General features: G+C 40.7%; 1 protein-coding gene across 2 annotated transcripts in view; it reads left to right on the plus strand.

Moving 5' to 3' along the window:
* Positions 1-20,970, plus strand: part of mast3b (microtubule associated serine/threonine kinase 3b) — a 35,312-nt gene that overhangs the window by 9,276 nt on the left and 5,066 nt on the right. For both annotated transcript variants that reach the window (XM_041934560.1, XM_041934561.1), the window contains 22 exons: positions 1,247-1,335; positions 4,351-4,423; positions 7,577-7,655; positions 9,301-9,458; positions 10,836-10,911; positions 11,270-11,479; positions 13,430-13,531; positions 14,349-14,481; positions 15,057-15,124; positions 15,394-15,485; positions 16,207-16,415; positions 16,596-16,734; positions 17,117-17,249; positions 17,373-17,538; positions 17,882-17,983; positions 18,368-18,490; positions 18,665-18,777; positions 19,047-19,213; positions 19,515-19,636; positions 19,755-19,955; positions 20,432-20,658; positions 20,847-20,969. In XM_041934560.1, the coding sequence (XP_041790494.1) occupies positions 1,247-1,335; positions 4,351-4,423; positions 7,577-7,655; positions 9,301-9,458; positions 10,836-10,911; positions 11,270-11,479; positions 13,430-13,531; positions 14,349-14,481; positions 15,057-15,124; positions 15,394-15,485; positions 16,207-16,415; positions 16,596-16,734; positions 17,117-17,249; positions 17,373-17,538; positions 17,882-17,983; positions 18,368-18,490; positions 18,665-18,777; positions 19,047-19,213; positions 19,515-19,636; positions 19,755-19,955; positions 20,432-20,658; positions 20,847-20,969 (2,905 nt within the window). The remainder of the gene's footprint in view (positions 1-1,246; positions 1,336-4,350; positions 4,424-7,576; positions 7,656-9,300; positions 9,459-10,835; positions 10,912-11,269; positions 11,480-13,429; positions 13,532-14,348; positions 14,482-15,056; positions 15,125-15,393; positions 15,486-16,206; positions 16,416-16,595; positions 16,735-17,116; positions 17,250-17,372; positions 17,539-17,881; positions 17,984-18,367; positions 18,491-18,664; positions 18,778-19,046; positions 19,214-19,514; positions 19,637-19,754; positions 19,956-20,431; positions 20,659-20,846; position 20,970) is intronic.

A 20,970-nucleotide genomic window follows, 5' to 3' on the forward strand; every position in this document is an offset into this window, starting at 1 on the left:
CAAAAATGACACATTTGAAGATGTCACCTAGGGCTCTGCAAAATTTTACTTGAAATTTTTTCAGTTGTTGGTGCTGTTAAACCAGCAGAATCTCCCCATTAGAAAGCAAACTGTTTCTACTCTTTAAAACTGGTCACCAGCTTACAACAGTGCAGAACAAAAGTCTGTTGAATGCACCCCTAACAATCCTGTTTGTTGATTTAAAAAATTCTATAAAATAAAACGACATTTAGATCAACTGAAACAACACAAATATTAAGCCCTTATCGCTTTTCTCCAGTCTTCTTTTGTTCGATCATGGCTGGCTACCTATGTGAAATACCTTTCTTCAAATTGAGCAATAAGTATTCCTACACAAAATAGGCTCTTGAGAGCAATTCTAACAAATTCACAACTAAAATTAAAAAATACAATGAAATTCTGAAATCATATATACACTTAAGACTAATTTAAAAGTGAATTTAAAATTAGTGTTTTATAGGAACATTTGTATAATTTCTTTTCAATGGGTCGTTTATTGAGGATAGCAAACAGTATTACTCAGGAAACCTGGACATCTCGGCCTATTTCCACCACTCCCAGTTTTTACCCATCTTACCGGTTTGCACAAAAGCAGACGTGTTTTGGTGTTGTTCAGGCTTATTGTGTGTGACAGAATAGTTACAGTTCAGTGGATCACAGTCTGCTGCTGTAGAGGTCAAGTGTCTTCGTAGTTTGCCCAGTGTTGCACTGTCATTGTCTTTTGTGTCTTCAAGCTGCTGCTGAATACACTCTCAAACACTTACTGTATATATAAATACATGTTGAAGGATGGCATGACAAAATGATTACACTCAGCTTAAAGGAATACACCAGGTTGTTTTATTTCTAGATTGTCTTATCGTTCAGCTTAACCGATTAGTGGTTAAAAGAAACACCACAATCTTCCAAGTGTTCCCAGTAAATCCTCTCCCTTAGTGCTCGATGGTGATGTCTTAACAGTGCCACAGTGCTCTAAGTCATAGTTTTAGGTTGTTAATATCAATTTAGAATCAAATCCACACACTACTTAATAAATACCACCTGCAACCTTTAATTACCAGGAGGGGTCGAGTAAAACAGATTTAACTGGCCCACAGACAATGATGGTCACTGAATATATGCAAACTACCACAGTGACATTTTCATAGAAATAATGATAAGAGATGCAGATGAGTGATAAGTGTTGAGGTTGGCCGTCTGTTGACTTTCTCTCTTTGTGCTCCAGCTGTCGCAGCAGCAACAGGAAGAGCCTCGGTGTCGGGACGCCATCACCCACGCTGTCCCGGCCTCTCTCCCCGCTTTCACTCCACACTGGTAAGATGTATTGTGACATTTAGCAACCTTTAATCCCAACAAGTCCCGACAGGAACACTGCAGCGGAAAATATGTTAGCATTGACGTTGACTCTGCTGTTTAATGCTGTGTCATCAAGCAACTCACTGCACAGACCAATTAAATAGATGCAATGCTCAAAGCAGCTCAAATACCTTGTAGCATTGTGCTCATTTACATTTCATCCCTCAAGCATTGAGACATAAGAGAAAATGATTGCTGTGCTGATAACCAGAGTTGCCTCCAAAAAGTATAAACTGCAGTATGGCTTCTTGGCATTTAATTAACCTTTAAAATTGACTTCCTGGTTTGTATTTCAGCTCCGCCCTGTAGAAACATTCCCACACTGATGCAGCCCATTGCATTGGTTTCTGATTCCTGCTCTTGTAATTTAAACTCATCTGTGCTCTTCTGATTGTTTATACAGTGTAAGGACATTGCAGGACAGTATTGCTAAATATTAGTCCAGATGACTTCAAAGTTTAAATGGTATGAGTCTCACTTGACTCAGTACCAGACCTTCTCAGAAATCACATTTTCACAGTTATTTAAATTCGCTAGAATTAATTGGCAGTATGGAAATATTACATTTCACTGATTAATGACATCTAATGAATCTGCAAATGAACAGATCACAGTTTAGCGTGCCACATAGGTATCAGCTCCACTCATGTTACTGTTTATAAGCTGGAGGGCACCTTGCCTTGCCACACTAATACAAGATTAAGCTTGTTCAACTAACTTGTAAGCTGCACCATAGCCAGTATCTGGTTGACACTGCAGAATATTCAGATGACCATATGGACATGTTAATAAGGTTAAAAACTTTTTTCATAGAAGGGTTTTTTTTATTATTTTGAAATTATTTAGATGACTGAAGTTAATTATTGCGATTATAGCCCGACTGATACTGGAATTTTGAGGCTTAAACTGATATTTATATCTGGGAGTTGACTAACGATGTATCCGCTAATTTTGTTATTTGTTTAATTTGAAGCAAATAATTTCTAAATGGCTGATGTCCTTGTGCTTTGTGAATCAACAATAGTAAGACAGTGTATAACCCCTCAATTCCATGAAGCAGCTGCACTCTATGAAAAGAGTTTTGCTCAAGAGCTCCTCATACCAGCAGTATGCGGATGACCTGCAGCACGCTTAATTGATTGAGGGAAGAACTGCAAATAGGAGATTATTGTTAATGCAGAAATTAAGAGGTAAGACTGAATGATGAAATAAAACACTTTATTTTTATAATTCAACAAGACAAACACTTTTTCACTTTATCTGTTTACACCAAACAGTGTTCAGTCCCAAATGGATCCTAAATTCTTGTGGCAAACACTGTGATGGTTGATGGTGCTATAAAATAAAATACAACAAATTGTAATTAAAGTTCCTTTCCGGGCACTCTGTTCATCACATATTTTATAAATGTTTTCATTCTAAAAAAAAAAAAAAAAAAAAAAAAAAAAAAATCCCTTCATGCCTCAACATAATACATATAACTCTACACCTTTGCCTTCATGTAGTCTGTGCAGATCTAAGTAGTCCCCACCTCTGTCTCCACCCACCCCTCCACCGTTTGTATCATCAAACACGCAAACCTCATCAACAGCTTAGCTATCTGACACATTTTCTTATTTTCTTTGTCGACAATTCCAAGCCATATAAAAAGCCCTGTCAGTATTTGACATGAATCATCATGTAACTTGGCAGTTTGCCATGTTGGCACACTGCAGATTTGTTGGGACAACGGATAAAGCACGATAAAGTAAACTTACCGGTTGACCAACATGTTGGCTTCTCCTTGCTGTATCTGTGGATGGAACAACAAAATGGATGTAACAGTGTCAGGCTTAATATAAATTTTGTGGCAAAACAGTGCTCTGGAAAAAGGTTACTGCAAGCTACAGTTTGGCTCTCGGATTGGCAGATCCTTTGGTTATACATGAAGGTTCACACCTGCCATTGTTTTTAAAATAGTGAAACCTATCTTGCAACATACCGATATGTAGCTACAGCCGGCTTCTCCTCTGACAACCCTCATGTCATAGCCCCACTCTGCAAGGTGACAGGATTAATTCCTAAGGTGTGTGACGTATGAATCCCTGGCTGTCTGAATCGGTGATTGTGAGACTGTCATGGGTCCACTGCAGTTCCAAAGTGGAAATGCTCAGCCATGGCGCTGACTACTTATTTTGCTCATATCTCTTTTAGCATATAGAAATGACCATATGGACATGTTAACAAGGTTAAAAACTTTTTTCATAGAAGGGTTATTTTTTTAATTATTTAGAAGATTTTTTAGATGACTGAAGTTAATTATTGCGATTATAGCCTGACTGATACTGGAATTTTGAGGCTTATACTGATATTGATATCTGGGAGTTAACCAACGATGTATCTGCTGATTTTGTAATTTGTTTAATTCGAAGCAAATAATTTCTAAATGGCTGATGTCCTTGTGCTTTGTGAATCAACAATAGTAAGACAGTGTATAACCCCTTAATTCCATGAAGCAGCTGCACTCTATGAAAAGAGTTTTGCTCAAGAGCTCCTCATACCAGCAGTATGCGGATGTGCTCCCTTTTGAACTCAATCATGCCGAGGATTATCTAATCACTGAGTGCAGTCAGGCTCTAATTGGGTCTCTCTCTTGTGTCCTAATTGGTGCTCAACCACTTGCATGTAAACAAACCATGGACTCTAGTGGGCCCAAACTGAAAGAGGCTTCCCCCTGAATTAAGAATGTTTGTAGATAGGTGCAGTAATGTTTGGAAAAGTAATACCAAGATAATATATTGGACCACTCTGAGGTGCTGGTTAGTGCCGGAGGGTTTTACAGTGATTGAGGGTTCCTGTGTAGACATGATGTCATCGTTTTTGGAACACTTCCATGGGTAAATGCAGCCATGTGGCTAACCCTGTTCTATTTTCATGGGTTTATTATTACAGTTGTGAAAAGTACCCATACTAACTTTGCCATTCCTCTTTCAGCTGCGAGCAGCCCTCTAGACAGCCCTCGAAATGTGTCGACCAGTGCCTGCCTCAACTTTCCATTTGCTCGAAGGTATGTCAGCATTGCTGTTGAAACCTTTCCCCCCTGGAGGGATATATTTGCTTTGTCACATCTGAAGGACTGCAGATCATGATGATTGTATTCCATTTAAATTATTAATAAAACAGGTAACACTAATTGTACAGATCAGGTCATTTTCTCATAAATATTTCTTTGAGAAAGACTGTAATATAATTTGGTACTAACTATAGGGTGAATTGAAATTTCCTTTAAGAAAAGCTCTGTTGAAGAGCAAGTTAGGATTCATTATTCATGCATTATTCATATATTATAGGAAACTTTATTGACCATATATTTTGAATTGTGTGCTTGCCTGTGGACTAATTCCACTGCTGTGCTGTGTACTGACAAAAAGACCTGTAGGTTACGTCTAGGTTTATCTCCAATAAATGAATAAGCTTTTTGGGTATTACATCAAATAAAGTTTTACATTGAGTCACATAAAGAGATTTTAATCGAAGATTTTCTTTTTGCTGTTTTGTGCATGAACACAATAGTGAAGTTCAGATACAGTTTTCAGCCAACACTTAGCCTGCATTTAGTTTGTTTTCATACCCAAAACTCCTCTTGAAGTGAGTAAGTACACAAACTGGATTTACTGGTGGCCCTTATACTAAAATTTCAGAAAACTGTACAAAATGTTTGGATTTGGTAATTGTAATGTAGACCCAAATTAACCAAATACAAATTTACAAACTCAGTAATTAGATAAATCTAATGCGTGATCACACTGTAAGGGTTTCCTGTGAGATTCTGTGTGTGTGCTGGGACAGAGGGAGACGATCTGGAAGCCGAACAGAAACAGCAGCAAGGTGACTGAGGCTGACTCAGCCTGGAGTATTCACACCTCTGCCAGGTCTCCTTACATCCTCAGCAGGATGAGTGCAGTTAGATAGAGGGTACCCCCGAAGCCCACTCGCACATCATTCAACCCGGTTCCTATGGCAACATGCTTGTCTGGCTCCAGGCATGTGTAGCTTGCAAGTGAGGCAGCACCTTGAAGACACCCAAGAACAGCCGTTAAAAACTAATGAGCAGTTCAGGTGCTTCATCCTGAAATACAATGAAAACGAGACAGAAAAATGACACCTACTTTGAGAAAAATAATGCTGGCATCAGTGTAACGCACATGCAGAAGCTTTCTATCAAAATCACAGGAATCAGTATGAATAAACCTTGAATCCGTAAACATTTTAATACGTTTTTTGTCTGTTTTTAGAGAAGAAACATTTGTGGTTGTTATCTGGTTGAGCGACGTCTACGGAATTGTCATATGATGATGTCCAAATTGAAACATGACATAATCTCAGTGAAAATTGCAGGGCGAGACATAAATAACAATACAGTGATTTATTGGTTTAAGAGTTAAGAGTGGTAGCGCTTTGCTTCATGTTTGGTAGGCATAATAGTCTGACCTCCTACCTTTTTGAAATTTAGGTTCCTTGCAGAGAATGGGAGAATTTGCTCTGTAGGCAAGGATAAATCCTCAGTTGTGCAAGACAAATGAACACTCATCCTCTGATTTAGTAAAGCAGGTGCAAACAGGTAGATTTAAAACTAACTAATGTTTTTATGTGAATGTAAAATAAACAGTGTGTTTAAATTAGCTGTTTTCCATGCACAAGGGGCTACAGTATTATAATAATTACAGTAAATCCTTCATTTTTGTGCTCTGTGGCTGACATTCAGAGTACATGTTCATCAGTTCTAAGGCACTAAATGTTTTTGACAAATTACTCCAAATACTAGCTTTTTATTCACAAAGCTTCTATTACACTTTCAGTGGAGAGATTTTACTCACCAATGGAAAATCTGCCTGCATTAGGAGCTCGATGGGTGTTCATTTTGAACCCTCTCTCTCTGTGTGTGTGTGTGTGTGTGTGTGCGCGCGCGTGTGCGTGTGTGTGCGCGCACGTGTATGCGTGAGTATGTGGGGGGCAGGGTGTGCCCGGGTGATGATGTGGATTGTGCAGTCATGATGGTAGAGGGTTCAGTGGTTGTTGACAGTCAGCAATCATCCATCAGCTCAGCTATGGTCCTGTCATAAGACTGAATTCGACAGGCAAGCATATTACCATATAATCATCTGTTGTCTGAGGAAAGTAATGAATTCTCACACTGTCAGTTGTTTATAGAAAAAGCACTGTTTTGGTCACAGACTTCCTCAGGTATCATCTGTTGTGCTGTAGTAATCAAGACTTGAAGCCTTACAGGACAGTGACACTGTTGATTGCTGCTTGAAACGTTGGTGTTCTTGATTGATTTTATTTGTCAGTTTTTGCTGAGGTTCTTCAGTTGAAATGCATGATCAGTGAATGGAATTAACCCATTGAAGTAATCAGAGTAGATCATTATTGGTAAATAATTGTTGGAATACAGTTATAGTTTTTTAAGCCCTTACTGGGGCCTTGATTTCAAAGAAAATATTTTTTTCTTTGTTTCAAAGTTTCATTGTTTCCTTGCAAGCAACCCGCCAAATATTACCACACATAACCTTTATTTTGTTTATTTATTTTTTTTCTTCAGTTTTGGTGTGTGTTTGCTGTTGCAAAATCCAAACTGGAGACAAGATCCTTTTGTTTGATCCTGGTTGTGCTTTCAAGTGTTTCTGTTATATAAATTATATCTTCAAATTAATCTATTTTGCTAGCTGCTCCTTGTATCTGGACAAAATGCAAACTGGCAAGGAAGGCAACATTGTCAGAAGTAATCCCTCAGCTAAATGCCAGGGGTCACGGGATCACTTGTGCAAAACTCCCTAAACTCACTGAAACCGCTTTCTTTGCTTCTCTCTTTCTCTCTGCTGCTGATGTCAGTCACCTGGCCCGTGCCGACAGGTAGCTTCTTTTAAAATTTTTGCATCATGTCTGTTGGCTTTTAAAGCTTGAATTTGTTTTGTTTTGTTATGTGAAGATGTAGCTTGATTTGCATAAAGCAAAAACCTGAAGAGCTGTTGTGAATCAAATGAGGACACAGGAGACAGAGAAGCCTATTATATATAATTTGGAAAAAGGATATTAATTTCATGCTCTCGTAGTCACAGGACTCCTCCGTCGTCTGTTATGTAAGGAGTTTCACATATGAAATGCTAACTAATGCCAATGCTGCTGAGGCTTATGTAACATGCATGTCTGTTTCTCTCAGAGCTGAGGGCCGGAGATGGTCCCTGGCATCCCTCCCCTCGTCTGGCTATGGAACAAACCCGCCAAGCTCCACTGTCTCTGTAAGTCATCCCAAAACATGGCACCGTCCTCCCTGGTCGATATATGGCGGCCAGGCAATTCTCACACCTCACTCAGCCCAAATAGCACATTCATGCTAATGCTTGCGAATGCCAAGCCCGAGATGACAAACTGTTAATTGTTTTCCTCCATCATCTGCTTGAATTAGTCATTCTTCCAGTCTGTGGAAGTCTCAGTGTGAGAAGTAATACACACAGTCTCTGCATGTTAATGAGGAGATAGGAATTAAGTACGTGTGTGTGTGCATGCGTGTGTGTGCTCTCGCTGTTTTAGTTATTAGATCAAATACTTCAAATGACATTATTTTATGACAGCTTTTCAATAAAACATCACATCACATATTGGTCATATTGACAATTTGCTGTCAGCTGTGGTAATTATGTTAAGTTGGCCTCATCTGCTGTTTATTTTGTAGTATTTGAAACATGTTCCAGAATTACAAGTGAAGCTTTTTGGGAGGATAAATGTGATATACATAATATATCAAATATCTTACGCAGAACAAAGCTGTAATTAAATTAGTTTGTAGAATGATGTAATGAAACTGCATTTAAATGAACAGTTTGCAGTGGGGGGAGAGTGTGCGGTGTCTGTGGTGAAAGTCTGCCATGTGGAGCTATTATAAGGACGTTTATTGGGTAGACCAAGGCACGGGCTCAGAGGTCAGTGGGGACAATAGGGCTCTTCAGTTGCCCTTATTGCCCTCTTTATACGGAGGCATTAGAAAGAGACTTCACAGATGCTGTCTCGCTGACCGTCTTCTGTCTGGGACACATTGGCTTAGAAATTCAACAGATTGTCGGCAACATCCACCACATCCCATTCAGTTTGAAAAGAGTTTACTCGGTGCCTCTGTAGACATGAAACTTATTTGTGTAGATAATGATGCGTCTGTGAGCTTCATTATTGTTTATGCCATTACTTGAAGATATACTTTAATTATTGGCTGGAGAGGTGTTAAGATCATTTTTTTCTTTGACTACTGGTACTATTCTAGATTCAGACACCTGCTAAGTGTGTGTGCCTCATTTAAATCCTCCACAGCGTATTATGAGTTCATCGTGCCTCTGCTGGCCTCTTGTCGGCCACTATGTTGCTAGAAAGTAGCATGAAGTGAGTGGAATGTTTCCTACAACCAAATGCCGGTTTAAAGCTGCTTTATAGAGTTATTAAACATCTATAAATTCTTAACCTCATTCATTAAATGAGACCATCAGAAAACTGTCAGCTTCTTGATTTGAGACAAACTCATAAGTCAAACGCAACTTCATTGCTGTTGCATGACTGAAAAGTAGCAACGTCCTGTTTGTAGAAGGAAGTTACAGGGTTTACTGGAACAGTGATCTTGAGTTTGACAAACATGAAATGCTACATTTAGTACTACGTTTTGTCTTAACTTGGTCTGGTTAATCATCCACTATAGCAACCGTGGCTGGATTAGTTCAGTTTGGAAGTCGTTGGTTTTTTGAAAATTGCAATATGTTTTTCTGTCTTTTTTAGGCCTTTTGAGTCTCTTTTTTTAGGGACTGTATAAATAGCTTCTTTAAAAAAAGATGTGCAAACTTAATCCACCATTTAAATGTAGAAATCTGCTAAAATTTTCTGACGGATTATTTGTATGTGCAGTCCTCCTCGTCCTCACAGGAGCGCCTTCACCAGCTCCCCTACCAGCCGACACAAGATGAGCTGCACTTCCTCTTCAAACACTTCCGCAGCACAGACAGTATGACCGACGAGGATGGCCGGCCCTCAACAGTCATACGACCTCGGTCTCGGAGCCTCAGGTAGCTAATCCTGATTTCACCTTGCATTGGAATAAGTCTTGTTGTTTGTTGTCAGGAAACACAGTTTGTTTGCAAATGATTGCATTCTGTTTTTATTTACATCTCACGCAGCGTTCCAACGGTTTTGGAGTCGGGGTTGTAAAACAAATGTGACACTCAATCTCACCCTTTCAAGTCTCGATTCTCATGCCATAGATCCAGATGGGAAAAGTGATAATGCGTTATGCTTGTGTTAATCACTTGTTGTTTTACAGTCCAGAATGAACCAAGTCTAAACATCTGTTTCACATTGTTTCTCTGCCTGTCATTAAACTAATGAAAGTAATATTTTATACAAATTAAATGCAGTAATCCTTTGCATGGGATTAACAACCTCTTTGTTGCGGAAAACAACATTTTAGATTAACTTTGGACAACAATCATATTTTGTACTGCTCATGAGGACCTTGGTGTCATTATGTACTGGTAGACTCTCAGATGTCATGATGCCTGTGCATTGGTATGACCAAGACAGATTCACAAGCAAACACAACATTTAACATCTCAAGTGCCTCAGATCGATTGCACATGCCTGTTGGCGGGCAGGCAGGTGGAGATCTGGTTGCAGAGCTGTGTGGTGTTGGTGACTTATGTCTATTGGTGCTGCTCTGAGCTGTTTGTGCGATGCCTGAATGCTCTGTGTTCTGGCACCATGGTGTGCCGTGCGTGGGCATGCTAGCAAGCAGAGCGCCTCAGGGATCTAGCTGATGAACTGTAGTCGAGGGTGGGGGTGGTTTAGGGGGGTGAGGGGCCTGATGCAGAGAGCTGCGCTGAACTGCAGCAGTGTGTGTTGGGCAGCAGCCAGCCAGTCTAACAGAGGCGTCTTTCATGACAAAAAATGGCTTAGGGAGCCTGTTTGCATGTGATAGGTTTTCCCTCCATCTGTTCTGTTTGAAGCTTCATCAAGCAAGGTTTTCTGTAAAAAAATACACACCTATAACTGCCTAAATCAGGAAGTGGTCTTGCAGTAAATGACTAATCAAGCAATGCTTCTTATTTGCACGGTTTGGCCAGAAGAAACCTCTGCTGTCAGTGTAAAAACATCCAAAAGGGAAACATCAAAACCTGACAGTGAATCCGCTCTGATTGTAGCCTTACCAGCTTAAGAACTACTGAAATCCAACGTTGGCTCACCCCAAACTGTGATATTCGAGCTGATGTGTGTATGTTTGGGTAGGCTGAACTGAATTGACTGATGGCCTCGATGACATAACCACTTTCACACGCATCCTATCTTAGTAAGCCAGAGGAGAGTTGGATTTGATTATTTGGTAAAAATCAAAATGCGTGTGTTGTTCAATTAAAGTATACTAATCTATTTTTTTGTTTCTGTTGCAGCCCTGGGCGATCGACTGTCTCCTTTGATAATGAGATTGTCATGATGAACCATGTTTACAGAGAGCGTTTTCCAAAGGTACGCACTAGAAAATTGCAGTAAAGACACTGTATATGCTTGTTTTCCAGTTTCTTAAACCCACCCATAACAAAACAAAGTTGTATTGTTAATCCACATGAAAGACATACTATAGACATAGTGAAATGTGACATGTCTTGACACTCAATATGTAGGGGTATTATTGTTTATTTTGGATGGAAAGTAAGCTTGGAAGGTCACAAACTTCAGCAAGTGGCTAAATGATCACTCGGTCAACAACATATGAATCCACCCACAGAAATATTATCAACATTTGTTGCTATGGAGAGTAAAAATCAGAGTTACTGGTCCCTTTAAATACCTTGTCTATGTGTTTGTGTGCTTGTCCTCCCTGCAGGCCACAGCCCAGATGGAGGAGCGCTTGTTTGAGATAATCACCCACTGCTCTCCAGACAGCTCCCTCCCTTTGGCTGACGGGGTGCTGGGCTTCATCCAGCACCAGTTAGTTGAGCTGGTCAGAGACTGTCTGGACAAGTCCCAGAAAGGCCTGGTTACTTCCCGCTACTTTGCTGAGCTGCAGGAGAAACTGGACAAGCTGCTTCACGAGGTGAGGAAACAGCCAGCTGATGAGTGATGTAGAAATCATGTAGGTCAAAATGGCTTTTGTAGTTGCAAAAAAAAAAAAAAAAAGGTTTGAATATGAACTTTATTCAAATGTATACTACAGCTTTAAGCATCAGCTGATGACCTACTACATGTGAACTCTTCATCTGGACACTTGGATGTGAGGAAGTTATGAAAGGTGATTGATCGAGCTACGGTGTAATCAGGCACGCCACTCAATAACTGTCTGATAGCCAAAGGCACACACAATAGATCTGGTTGTGGAAATTGTCAGTGCCGGTGAGAGGTACTTTTTTTTAATCACAGATCTTATCTGTGTTGTGGTAAAATGTTGGTTTCTATAGCAACCTCTCCCCCTGTTCTTCTGCATGCTGTCAGACAGAAGGCACGGCTGACTCGCTGTACCTCCAGCTGAACTGATAAGTCTGTTCCCATACAGTGGAACAAATGCTGTCACACACACACGCAAACCTGAAGACTCACTTTGTGTGCCAAGATCACTTTGTTTAAAAGTTTCAGATTAAATGACATACATTCATGTATGTATTGATACAGATTACTTTATGAAAGCTGTGACATTTTTATTTGAAACCCTTTTGTCTGGTAGATCTCTGATTTCCTTTCTTTTGGCACCAAAAGAAAAAAAAACTCTTGTGCACAGTGTCCTGACCTTTGCAACAAAAAACAACATTTTGACAGTGTGTATAAGCTTTGTATGTGTTTGTCAACCTCCAGTCATGGTCTACATGCCTGTTACCTCAGGTGTTTTTCTCAAGTGTGCAACAGCTCTGCTGTTTGACCTTTAAATCAGATAGTTTGGACTAAACAGAAGAGCTTTTATCTTCTTACTATGAACAGTGGATGTTCAAGAGTGCCACCTATAGAGACTTCATTAGACTTCATCAACATTGGACATTGGTCCGGCGTGACCAGAGGGTAACATATAGAAAACTCACGTGTTGACCATGGTTCTCCCAACCACCAGGAACTTTGCAGAAAGTTAAATGAAAAGTCAGATATTTTATAGGTGCTAGTTGACAGATTTTATTGACTACGGACAGAACTGGGATTGTGTTTTTCCCCCTGTCTCCAGTCTTTATGCTAAGCTGAGATAACCCGCTGCTCATTGTAGCCTTTTATATCTAACAGACAGACAAGAGTAGCATCAGTCTTGTCATGATCGTGTCTGTACATATGACACAAATGCGTAGGGTACCATGAAGGCACTGTTTCATTAGTACAGACTGTCCAGTGGTCTAAAAGAGGCTGTGGATGAGTCATTAAGACTCCACCCACCCAGTCATTATTCTAATAATTCCCCTTGGTTTAAAGGGATGTCTTCTCTGATGCAACTGTAAGGCAGTGTCTGTTTTAATATTTCTATTAAAGCCGTCCCCATCTGCTTTGAACAGACAGTTTTATATATTTATATTTCCTGTTTCAGTACTAAACAGTGATTCTGCTAGAATCTTTTTTTTTTCAGGGGTGGAGGAGGTGGCGATGGGGCGTGGAAAAGTGGGAAACCATAGTGTAGACATCAGAGAATTTCAGCATTTTATTATTCTAATTATCCAAAATGCATAAATGCCATCTTTTACACCATGTCTCACAATATGGCAACATGAAAATAACCGTTTTCCCTTTTACTTTTTTATATCTTAATTATAAGAATGTCTTTGTAAAATACATTCACAGCACAACAAATTGTGCTAAAGCTGAAGGGTATGCAAAGTTTAGATTCTGTAGCACCATATTTTGTCAGAAGTATCATACTAATTTTAATTAAATATTAAAATCACCCATTTGTTTTTTTTCCCTGATTTTAAAGTATGATTTCTAATCTGTGTTGATGTGTGTTTTTGTCAGTTGGTTAAGAGTAGTGCCTAAATACATTTTGACATTTTGTTGCCCCTGCTCCCATTCGGTTTTCCAGGCCTATGAGCGCTCTGAAAGCGAGGAGGTAACCATCATCATCCAGTTGGTCAGGAAGATCCTCATCATAATCTCTCGACCTGCTCGCCTCCTGGAGTGCCTGGTAAGATGAGGAGGAGAAAATCTCTTCTTATTTGAAGATGAGATTACTTTGATTGAAACGAGTAGAAGTCAGTTCAGTGAAAGAAGGATTGAAATGAGATTGTGACATTCATTCTGTTAGAAAGCGGATGTGTGTCACCAGAACATGAAGCTGATGATCTTTCCAGGAAAACAATAATCCTTAACTTTCACTGTTTTCCCTTCAGTAGATAAAGGCATGAAACCTGGTGGAAGGGTTAAACATGGGCCAAGGAAGAGTCTACAAAATTTTGAAGCAGATACACAAATTAATTTTCACTTCTGTTAACATTGTGAGATAGAGCACTTGGCCTTGGCGGAATAAAAGCCATACATCTTAAAGTCCAGTAGATTTTAGTAAAGTTCAGAAGTGACAAAAAATGGTAAATTGTAGAAATGCCATGACTCCACATCACAATCCACATTCACAGTTACCGGCATTCCTCTGTGGTAGCCGACACATGTAGCTGCTCAAACTTCATACTGAAAACATTCGTTTTAGAGCGCTAAGGGACCGTGATTTGGTTGCATGGGAGAGCCGGTGCAATTGTAATGAGGCTTCAGATAGGCACAACCATATTTTGATATAATTCTAATAGTTTTAGAAATCTATCCAGACATGTATAGTGGTTGCACCTGCAGATTTTCATATTATAGAAGAGTGGACTATTGGCCTTGGCTGGGGTCTGTGCTAATGGAGTGCCCATCTAGTGCCCTTTCATAATGATGTTAGCAAATGAATTGGAATTGAAACTGCTTGGATAGGAAGGACATTAATGAGACCTGTATGCTGTTCACAGGAGTTTGACCCAGAAGAGTTTTATCACTTACTTGAGGCAGCAGAGGGCCATGCCAAAGTTGGCCAGGGAATCAAGACGGACATCCCGCGGTACATCATCAGCCAGCTGGGTCTGACACGGGACCCATTAGAAGGTAAAGCTCTGTCATAAAGTGAAGCCTTACAGTCAGTTCACACTGCAGCGGAGGGAACCCTTGTTCCCTTCCCTGTGGCTCAGAGTTGAAGGCACACCTGGCAGCACAAACTGTAACACAAATGTGTTTGTCTTTTTTGTTATTTTATTGTTGTCCTTTTGATGTCACTTTGTGTTGGTATAGGATTCAACTTACATCCTACAATGAAACCTTTATGAACAATCATACAGAAAATGTAAATAACCGCAGCAGCTCTAACTGGGGAAAGTAGTCCTGCAGTGTAAATGGAACCTGAAATTCAGGTTGAGTCAGTTTAAAGATTTCATAAAGGTTTTACTGCCTACTACTGTTTTACGACCTAACCATGCTGTCGTAGAGCCAGTTTCTGTGCAGCTAAATAACATTTACAACACACGACAACCCTCAGGTGGTCTAACAGCACATCAAGTTCACTGAAAAGTCGCTAACAATGTGTGAAGAGAGTACCGTCGTTGGAGGAGGAAAGGTTAATGGTGGCAGTTGAAGATTCTTTACAGTAGCGTTAAACACTGTCTCTCTTGCACTGTTATTTCTAGACATGGTACAGCTTGAACAGTATGATGCCAGTACTTCAGCGTCAGTGGAACCAGATGCTCATGTGGAGGTAAACTTTTATTTTTGCTAACTGCCAGGAAATGTGCAGGGTATTTGACAATCAAAGAGGACATGGTTACGATTAAGTATTAGGAATAGATGCACTCTAAACATGTGCTTTCTTCTCCGTCCCTTGTTTTGAATTGTTTTCAGCCACCTCTGAGTGCTGTGCTAATTGTGTTTCCCGAGGACCAGGACATTTGATTTTTCCTTTTCTTTTCATTTTGTTTTCTCTCTGGCAACAGCCACTAGCAAAATGTTTCTGCTTCCTCTCTCTAGAATAAGGCCCCACAAACGCTGACGCCAACTCGAAGGAAACCTCTTGAGAGTGACTTTGAAACGATCAAACTTATCAGTAATGGAGCCTATGGGTAAGAAAGGGCCATTGTTTCAGCTTTCTTTGTTTTTCTTTCTTGACTTTGTGTATTAGTTTTCCAATAGATTTGTTGGAGACTTTTTTCTTTTAAACTAACTGGCTTAAGAGCTCCAAGACTTCCAAGATTGAAAAGAAGGCACCGTTTAGTTTCTCGCTGGAAATATCTTACTGATGTTCCCTGAAAATCTACTGTATTGTGGGCTCAGAGTGTTTATTCATCACAGTAAATCGTTCCGTATGATTATCTATAATTACCTTGTCAGAAATAAATTTCCTTCTTTTTATCAAACAAAGAATATCGACAAGGTGGTTTTCAGATAATTATGCAGCAGCATATTACCTTAATCTGTGAGCACTGGAGTTACCCTCATTACCCCATGTAAGAAAGGCAACAAGTTCAAAGAGAAGAGTTTAAATTAAATTTCATCCGCTTTGGCTGTAAGGGAGGGGGTGGTTTGATCGAGACAAAGCAAAGGCAACTTTACGCAGTTATCCTACTAATGCAGCTATGGGTTGAATTAGAATAAGGTGAAGGGAATTTTAAATTACAGAAGTAAAAGTTACACTTGTACTTAAAAGTTGTTGCAAGTAGCCAGTAAAAAAAACTTTAGCCCTTTATCTTTGCCCATGTTTCCTGTGAGAATAGCTTTCTTGGACCCTTTTGACTGCTTAGTGTGGAATAGTGGGTCTAATTTGGCTCATGTGGCTTTTGACAGGGCAGTGTATCTAGTCCGCCACAAGGACACCCGCCAACGGTTTGCCATGAAAAAGATAAATCGTCAGAACCTGGTCCTGAGGAACCAGATCCAGCAGGCTTTTGTGGAGCGAGACATCCTGACTTTTGCGGAGAACCCCTTTGTTGTCTCCATGTTCTGTTCGTTTGAGACGCGAAGACATCTCTGCATGGTCATGGAATATGTGGAAGGTAAAGTAGAGAGTCTGCTGTAAATGTTTATGTTTGCAATTTGGACATTTGGATCTATGTAATCCAGAGTGGTTTACGGTAAGTAGTAATGTAGAACTATCAATAAGAAATAATTAGAAATTAGCCCAGGCAGCAGAGATGAAAATAAACACAATGCTTATGGTTTTCTCTTTCATTAAGGTGGAGATTGTGCCAACCTGCTTAAGAACATGGGCCCACTACCAGTGGAAATGACAAGGATGTACTTCGCTGAAACAGTCCTGGCCTTGGAGTACCTTCACAACTATGGTATTGTGCATCGGGATCTCAAACCTGACAAGTGAGAACACAAACCAACTCCCACTTTACTCCTATTCAAAGATTTTTGCATGAGAACAGCACTATCTGAACGAAATGTTTGGAGTATGGCCCAGCACTCTTGCTTTTCTTGAGTATTTATTACAGCATTAACAACTATACAGCATTAAATTACTAAACAGACATGGTCCGGTCTGTGATTAGGCATATAGAAAGTGTACATTTCTTGTGTTCAGTCATCTGATTATACCCTGTACAATCTGGGTTCTTGGATTTCCTTGCTGAATTTGAAAGTATTGATCATTCAAAATTAAAATACCCTTGGGAGGGTGTGGGGTGAACAGCTTAAGTTGATCATGGATTTATTTATTTATTTTGTTGTACTTTTGTTCTTCACCCAACAGCTTATTGATTACATCCATGGGCCACATCAAGCTGACAGACTTTGGCCTGTCTAAAATTGGCTTGATGAACATGACCACCAACCTGTACGAGGGTCACATAGAGAAAGACACAAGAGAGTTTGTCGACAAACAGGTGAGACTGCTTGAGAACATCTTTTTGCATGTGAGTGGAATAACACTGCTTTGGGACAGCAGTGATTATGGAAGCAGCTCTTTCTGTTGCCCAAAACTCACCTGTGTTGGTCTGCTTGTGCAGGTGTGTGGCACTCCAGAGTACATTGCCCCAGAGGTGATCCTCAGGCAGGGCTATGGGAAGCCAGTGGACTGGTGGGCGATGGGGATCATCCTCTATGAATTCCTGGTTGGATGTGTTCCGTTCTTTGGAGACACACCTGAAGAGCTTTTCGGACAAGTTGTCAGTGGTGAGCTCCAAAATGAATTTAAGCTTTAGAGGTCGAGTAGTTGCTGTATTTTCAAATGGTGTGAATATAAATATACAATCTATTGCTTTGCTAAAATTTTGCTTACAACAGCATCACAGAGATCTTCTTTTCTACAAAAACAATGTTGTGTTGTATGGCAATGCCAAGATATGGGAATAATTTGCCAGCAGAGATTGTATTTGTACAAAAATTGAGCTTTGCTGTGTTGACACAGAGTTTTTAACTCAGCAACAACACTGCAACACTTTCAGAAGCTATATTATCATTATTTTATGCTTTCACTTGTGATCATCTATCTATCTTGTTTTTCGTGTTTTTTCAGATGATATAATTTGGCCAGAAGGAGATGATACCTTACCCACTGATGCCCAGGACCTGATCACCCGCTTGCTCAGACAGAGTCCGTTAGACCGACTTGGAACCGGTACTGCTCAGTTTACTGCTGATTAACACACGAGAAAAGCTGCAGATGGCATTTGATACAGGCTGTTACTGAAAAATGAGGGTGTTTTACTCACAATCCTAACAGTCTGTACAAGATTTTGTGGCAGCACCACGGAAGCGAAAATGGTGACATTCTCCTGAACAACTGATAAGCTTAATTGCAATTGTGAATCCAGAATTTAAAAAATGGCATGACAAAACAATGAATTTAGAAGATAAAGTTGGAGATACAATTAAGAAACATATTTTTTCAAAAGTAATCAAGTCAATTAAAGCCTTCTATTAAATGCATGTTGCTTCTTGGGTTTTATTGAACTCTTAAAGTCACAGAGTTTCAAAACTTGTGAAAACTGTGTGGCTGTAGGCGGAGCCTCAGAGGTCAAACAACACCCCTTCTTCCTGGGCTTTGACTGGAATGGACTCCTGAGGCAGAAGGCTGAATTCATCCCTCAGCTGGAGGCAGAGGATGACACCAGCTACTTTGACAGTAGGTTACTGTTGAGATTATATAAATTCTAATTAGTGCTGAATTCAGGCTTAAAGAGTGTGTTTTCTCCCACATTTAAAACACATTAGACCAAAATGCCTTATCTGCTAGTGTGAGAACCAAGAACAGCATTTAGGGTGGCTGAATTTGAGTGTCTTCTCTTCCTGTTCTCAGCTCGTTCAGAACGTTACCATCATTTGGCTTCTGATGAGGATGAGGAAACCAATGATGAAGAGTCTTCCTTGGAAATTAGACAGTTTGCTTCCTGGTCGCATCGTTTCAGCAAGGTAAGGGCTACATGTGTTGGAAGATGAGCTTTAGAGGGTCAAGAAGTGGTCAGCCTTTTGAAGAATTGGCACAAAAGAAGCTTGCAACATGACTTCTATGGATGTTTTTCAAATGACTTGTGTCTGATCAATAATGTTGAGATAACAAGGCCACATGTTTGCCAAAGGGTGGAGGGCCTCTAGTATGGCTGCTAGATGATGAATTACTACATCTGGAAACTCTTCAGTACCCAGCTCAGCTCTGTACTTCACACCCTCTCTATTTTCAGGTTTACAGCAGCACAGAACATCTGGCGACACCATCCAACCTGAGTTTCTCCTCTGACCGCAGCCACAGTGAGGACAAAGAGGACCGCGGGGACATGGGAGGACTCAGTCCCTCCCCGAGCCCAGCAGAGGGCAGCGTGGACCGCAGACATGCCGGACGCATGGCCAGGTATGCACAGGTGTAATGCAAGTGTCATATTGTACATCATAAGCTTTTGTTCCTATCATAGCTTTTTAGAGTGCTTTGAGGTCTTTTTGTTGAGTTGTTTACAACTTCGTTGCTAGGTTACATATAGAATTGCTGCCAAAAACCTTACAAAATGAACTGTTAACCTGTCCAATAAGACTTCTCTTGTGTTTGTGTAAATGCAGCAAGCAATCAGAACACGTTGTAGGTGCATTGTTGTGTGATTACTTGGACTCTTGTACCAGTTGATTTACTCATGCAATGTGTCTTTGGCTGTTTGTAGCCTTCGCCCTAGGGCCTCCTCCAGCTCCTCCCAGTCTGAGAGGAGCACCAGTCCTCTGGTGATGAGCAGCACCCACAGCCTGGAGACAATGCCCCGCTTTGCCCTCTCCACGGATGATGAAGGTAAATCCAGACTGACATTGATGTTTTTGACATTTCTGTTCGCAACGTATATCAGTGCTTCTAGTGAACACTGAACATATTTACATGCTGTTTACCTTTTAACCCATGTTTCCTGCAGCTGAGGTGGTGGTGTCAAATCTTCGGAGGATCAGGATTCGCAGCAATAGCACCGGGGCCAAACACTCTTCTCCCAAGGAGCCGGCCGGCCCCCGACGCTTCGGTAACCAGCTGGAGACTCCGGACCGACAGAGGCTTCCCTGCGGTGGGAAGGTTCCCAAGTCAGCCTCTGTGTCAGCCCTGTCTCTCATCATCACTACAGGTGCGGAAAGATGTCATCGGCACCTCAAAGTCAAGCAGAAGACAGAATTAACGAGACAGTGTGCCACTGGTGTTAAGTACTACACATAGAGATATCACCTTTACTGTTAATTTGTGATTCGATGCAGTTCCAGAACCTAGTGTCACTCTTATATTAATTGGCAGGTGTCTGAATAGATGGACTAGGAAAATATAAGATTGTGATATCTTCTAGTATTCGTAATTATGAAGTACAACCTCAAAATAATTAAAGTAACTGACCTGAAACTCTTTAGTTGTGTGTGTGAATATACATCATATTTGTATGGTCAGGAATATTTACAAACACATCACATTTTCCACAGACAGATATTAAAAGCTGAGTTTACGATTTACATTTTAATCATAGAACTTTAGTAAAAAGCCCTTTCTTAGCCAGGAATCTGTGGATTGTTCTGTTGACATATTCAGAGGAAAATGGTCTTGTATTTCTTTCAGATGACTCGCCTGGTGGCCTCCAGCCCAGTCCCATCTCCCCACGCTCCCTGTCCTCCAACCCTTCGTCCCGTGACTCCTCCCCCAACCGTGACCTGTCGCTCAGCCCCAGCTGCCTGAGGCCTCCCATTGTCATTCACACCTCAGGGAAAAAGTACGGCTTCACCCTGCAGGCCATCCGCGTCTACATGGGCGACAGCGATGTCTACACGGTGCATCACATGGTGTCGGTAGGTGTCACCACAAGATTTACGACTGCCGCTTGCCTAACAAGACACACTGTTTTAATCAGGCCTTAGGTGTTGTGTCCATGCCAACTATTGTGCTTTACTCTGATTACATTAAGCAGGAAGAAAGACATAATAATGGTTATGTAATGCTCAAACAAAACTCACTCACTGTGTTGCTGTTTTAAAAGAGTGTGGAGGAGGGTAGCCCAGCTCACCAGGCAGGTCTCCGCGCTGGAGACCTCATCACTCACATGAACGGAGAGTCTGTCCAAGGCCTGGCCCATCCTGAGATGATAGAACTGCTACTGAAGG

This window comes from Chelmon rostratus, chromosome 4 (genome assembly GCF_017976325.1).
Source record: "Chelmon rostratus isolate fCheRos1 chromosome 4, fCheRos1.pri, whole genome shotgun sequence".
NCBI lineage: Eukaryota > Metazoa > Chordata > Actinopteri > Chaetodontiformes > Chaetodontidae > Chelmon > Chelmon rostratus.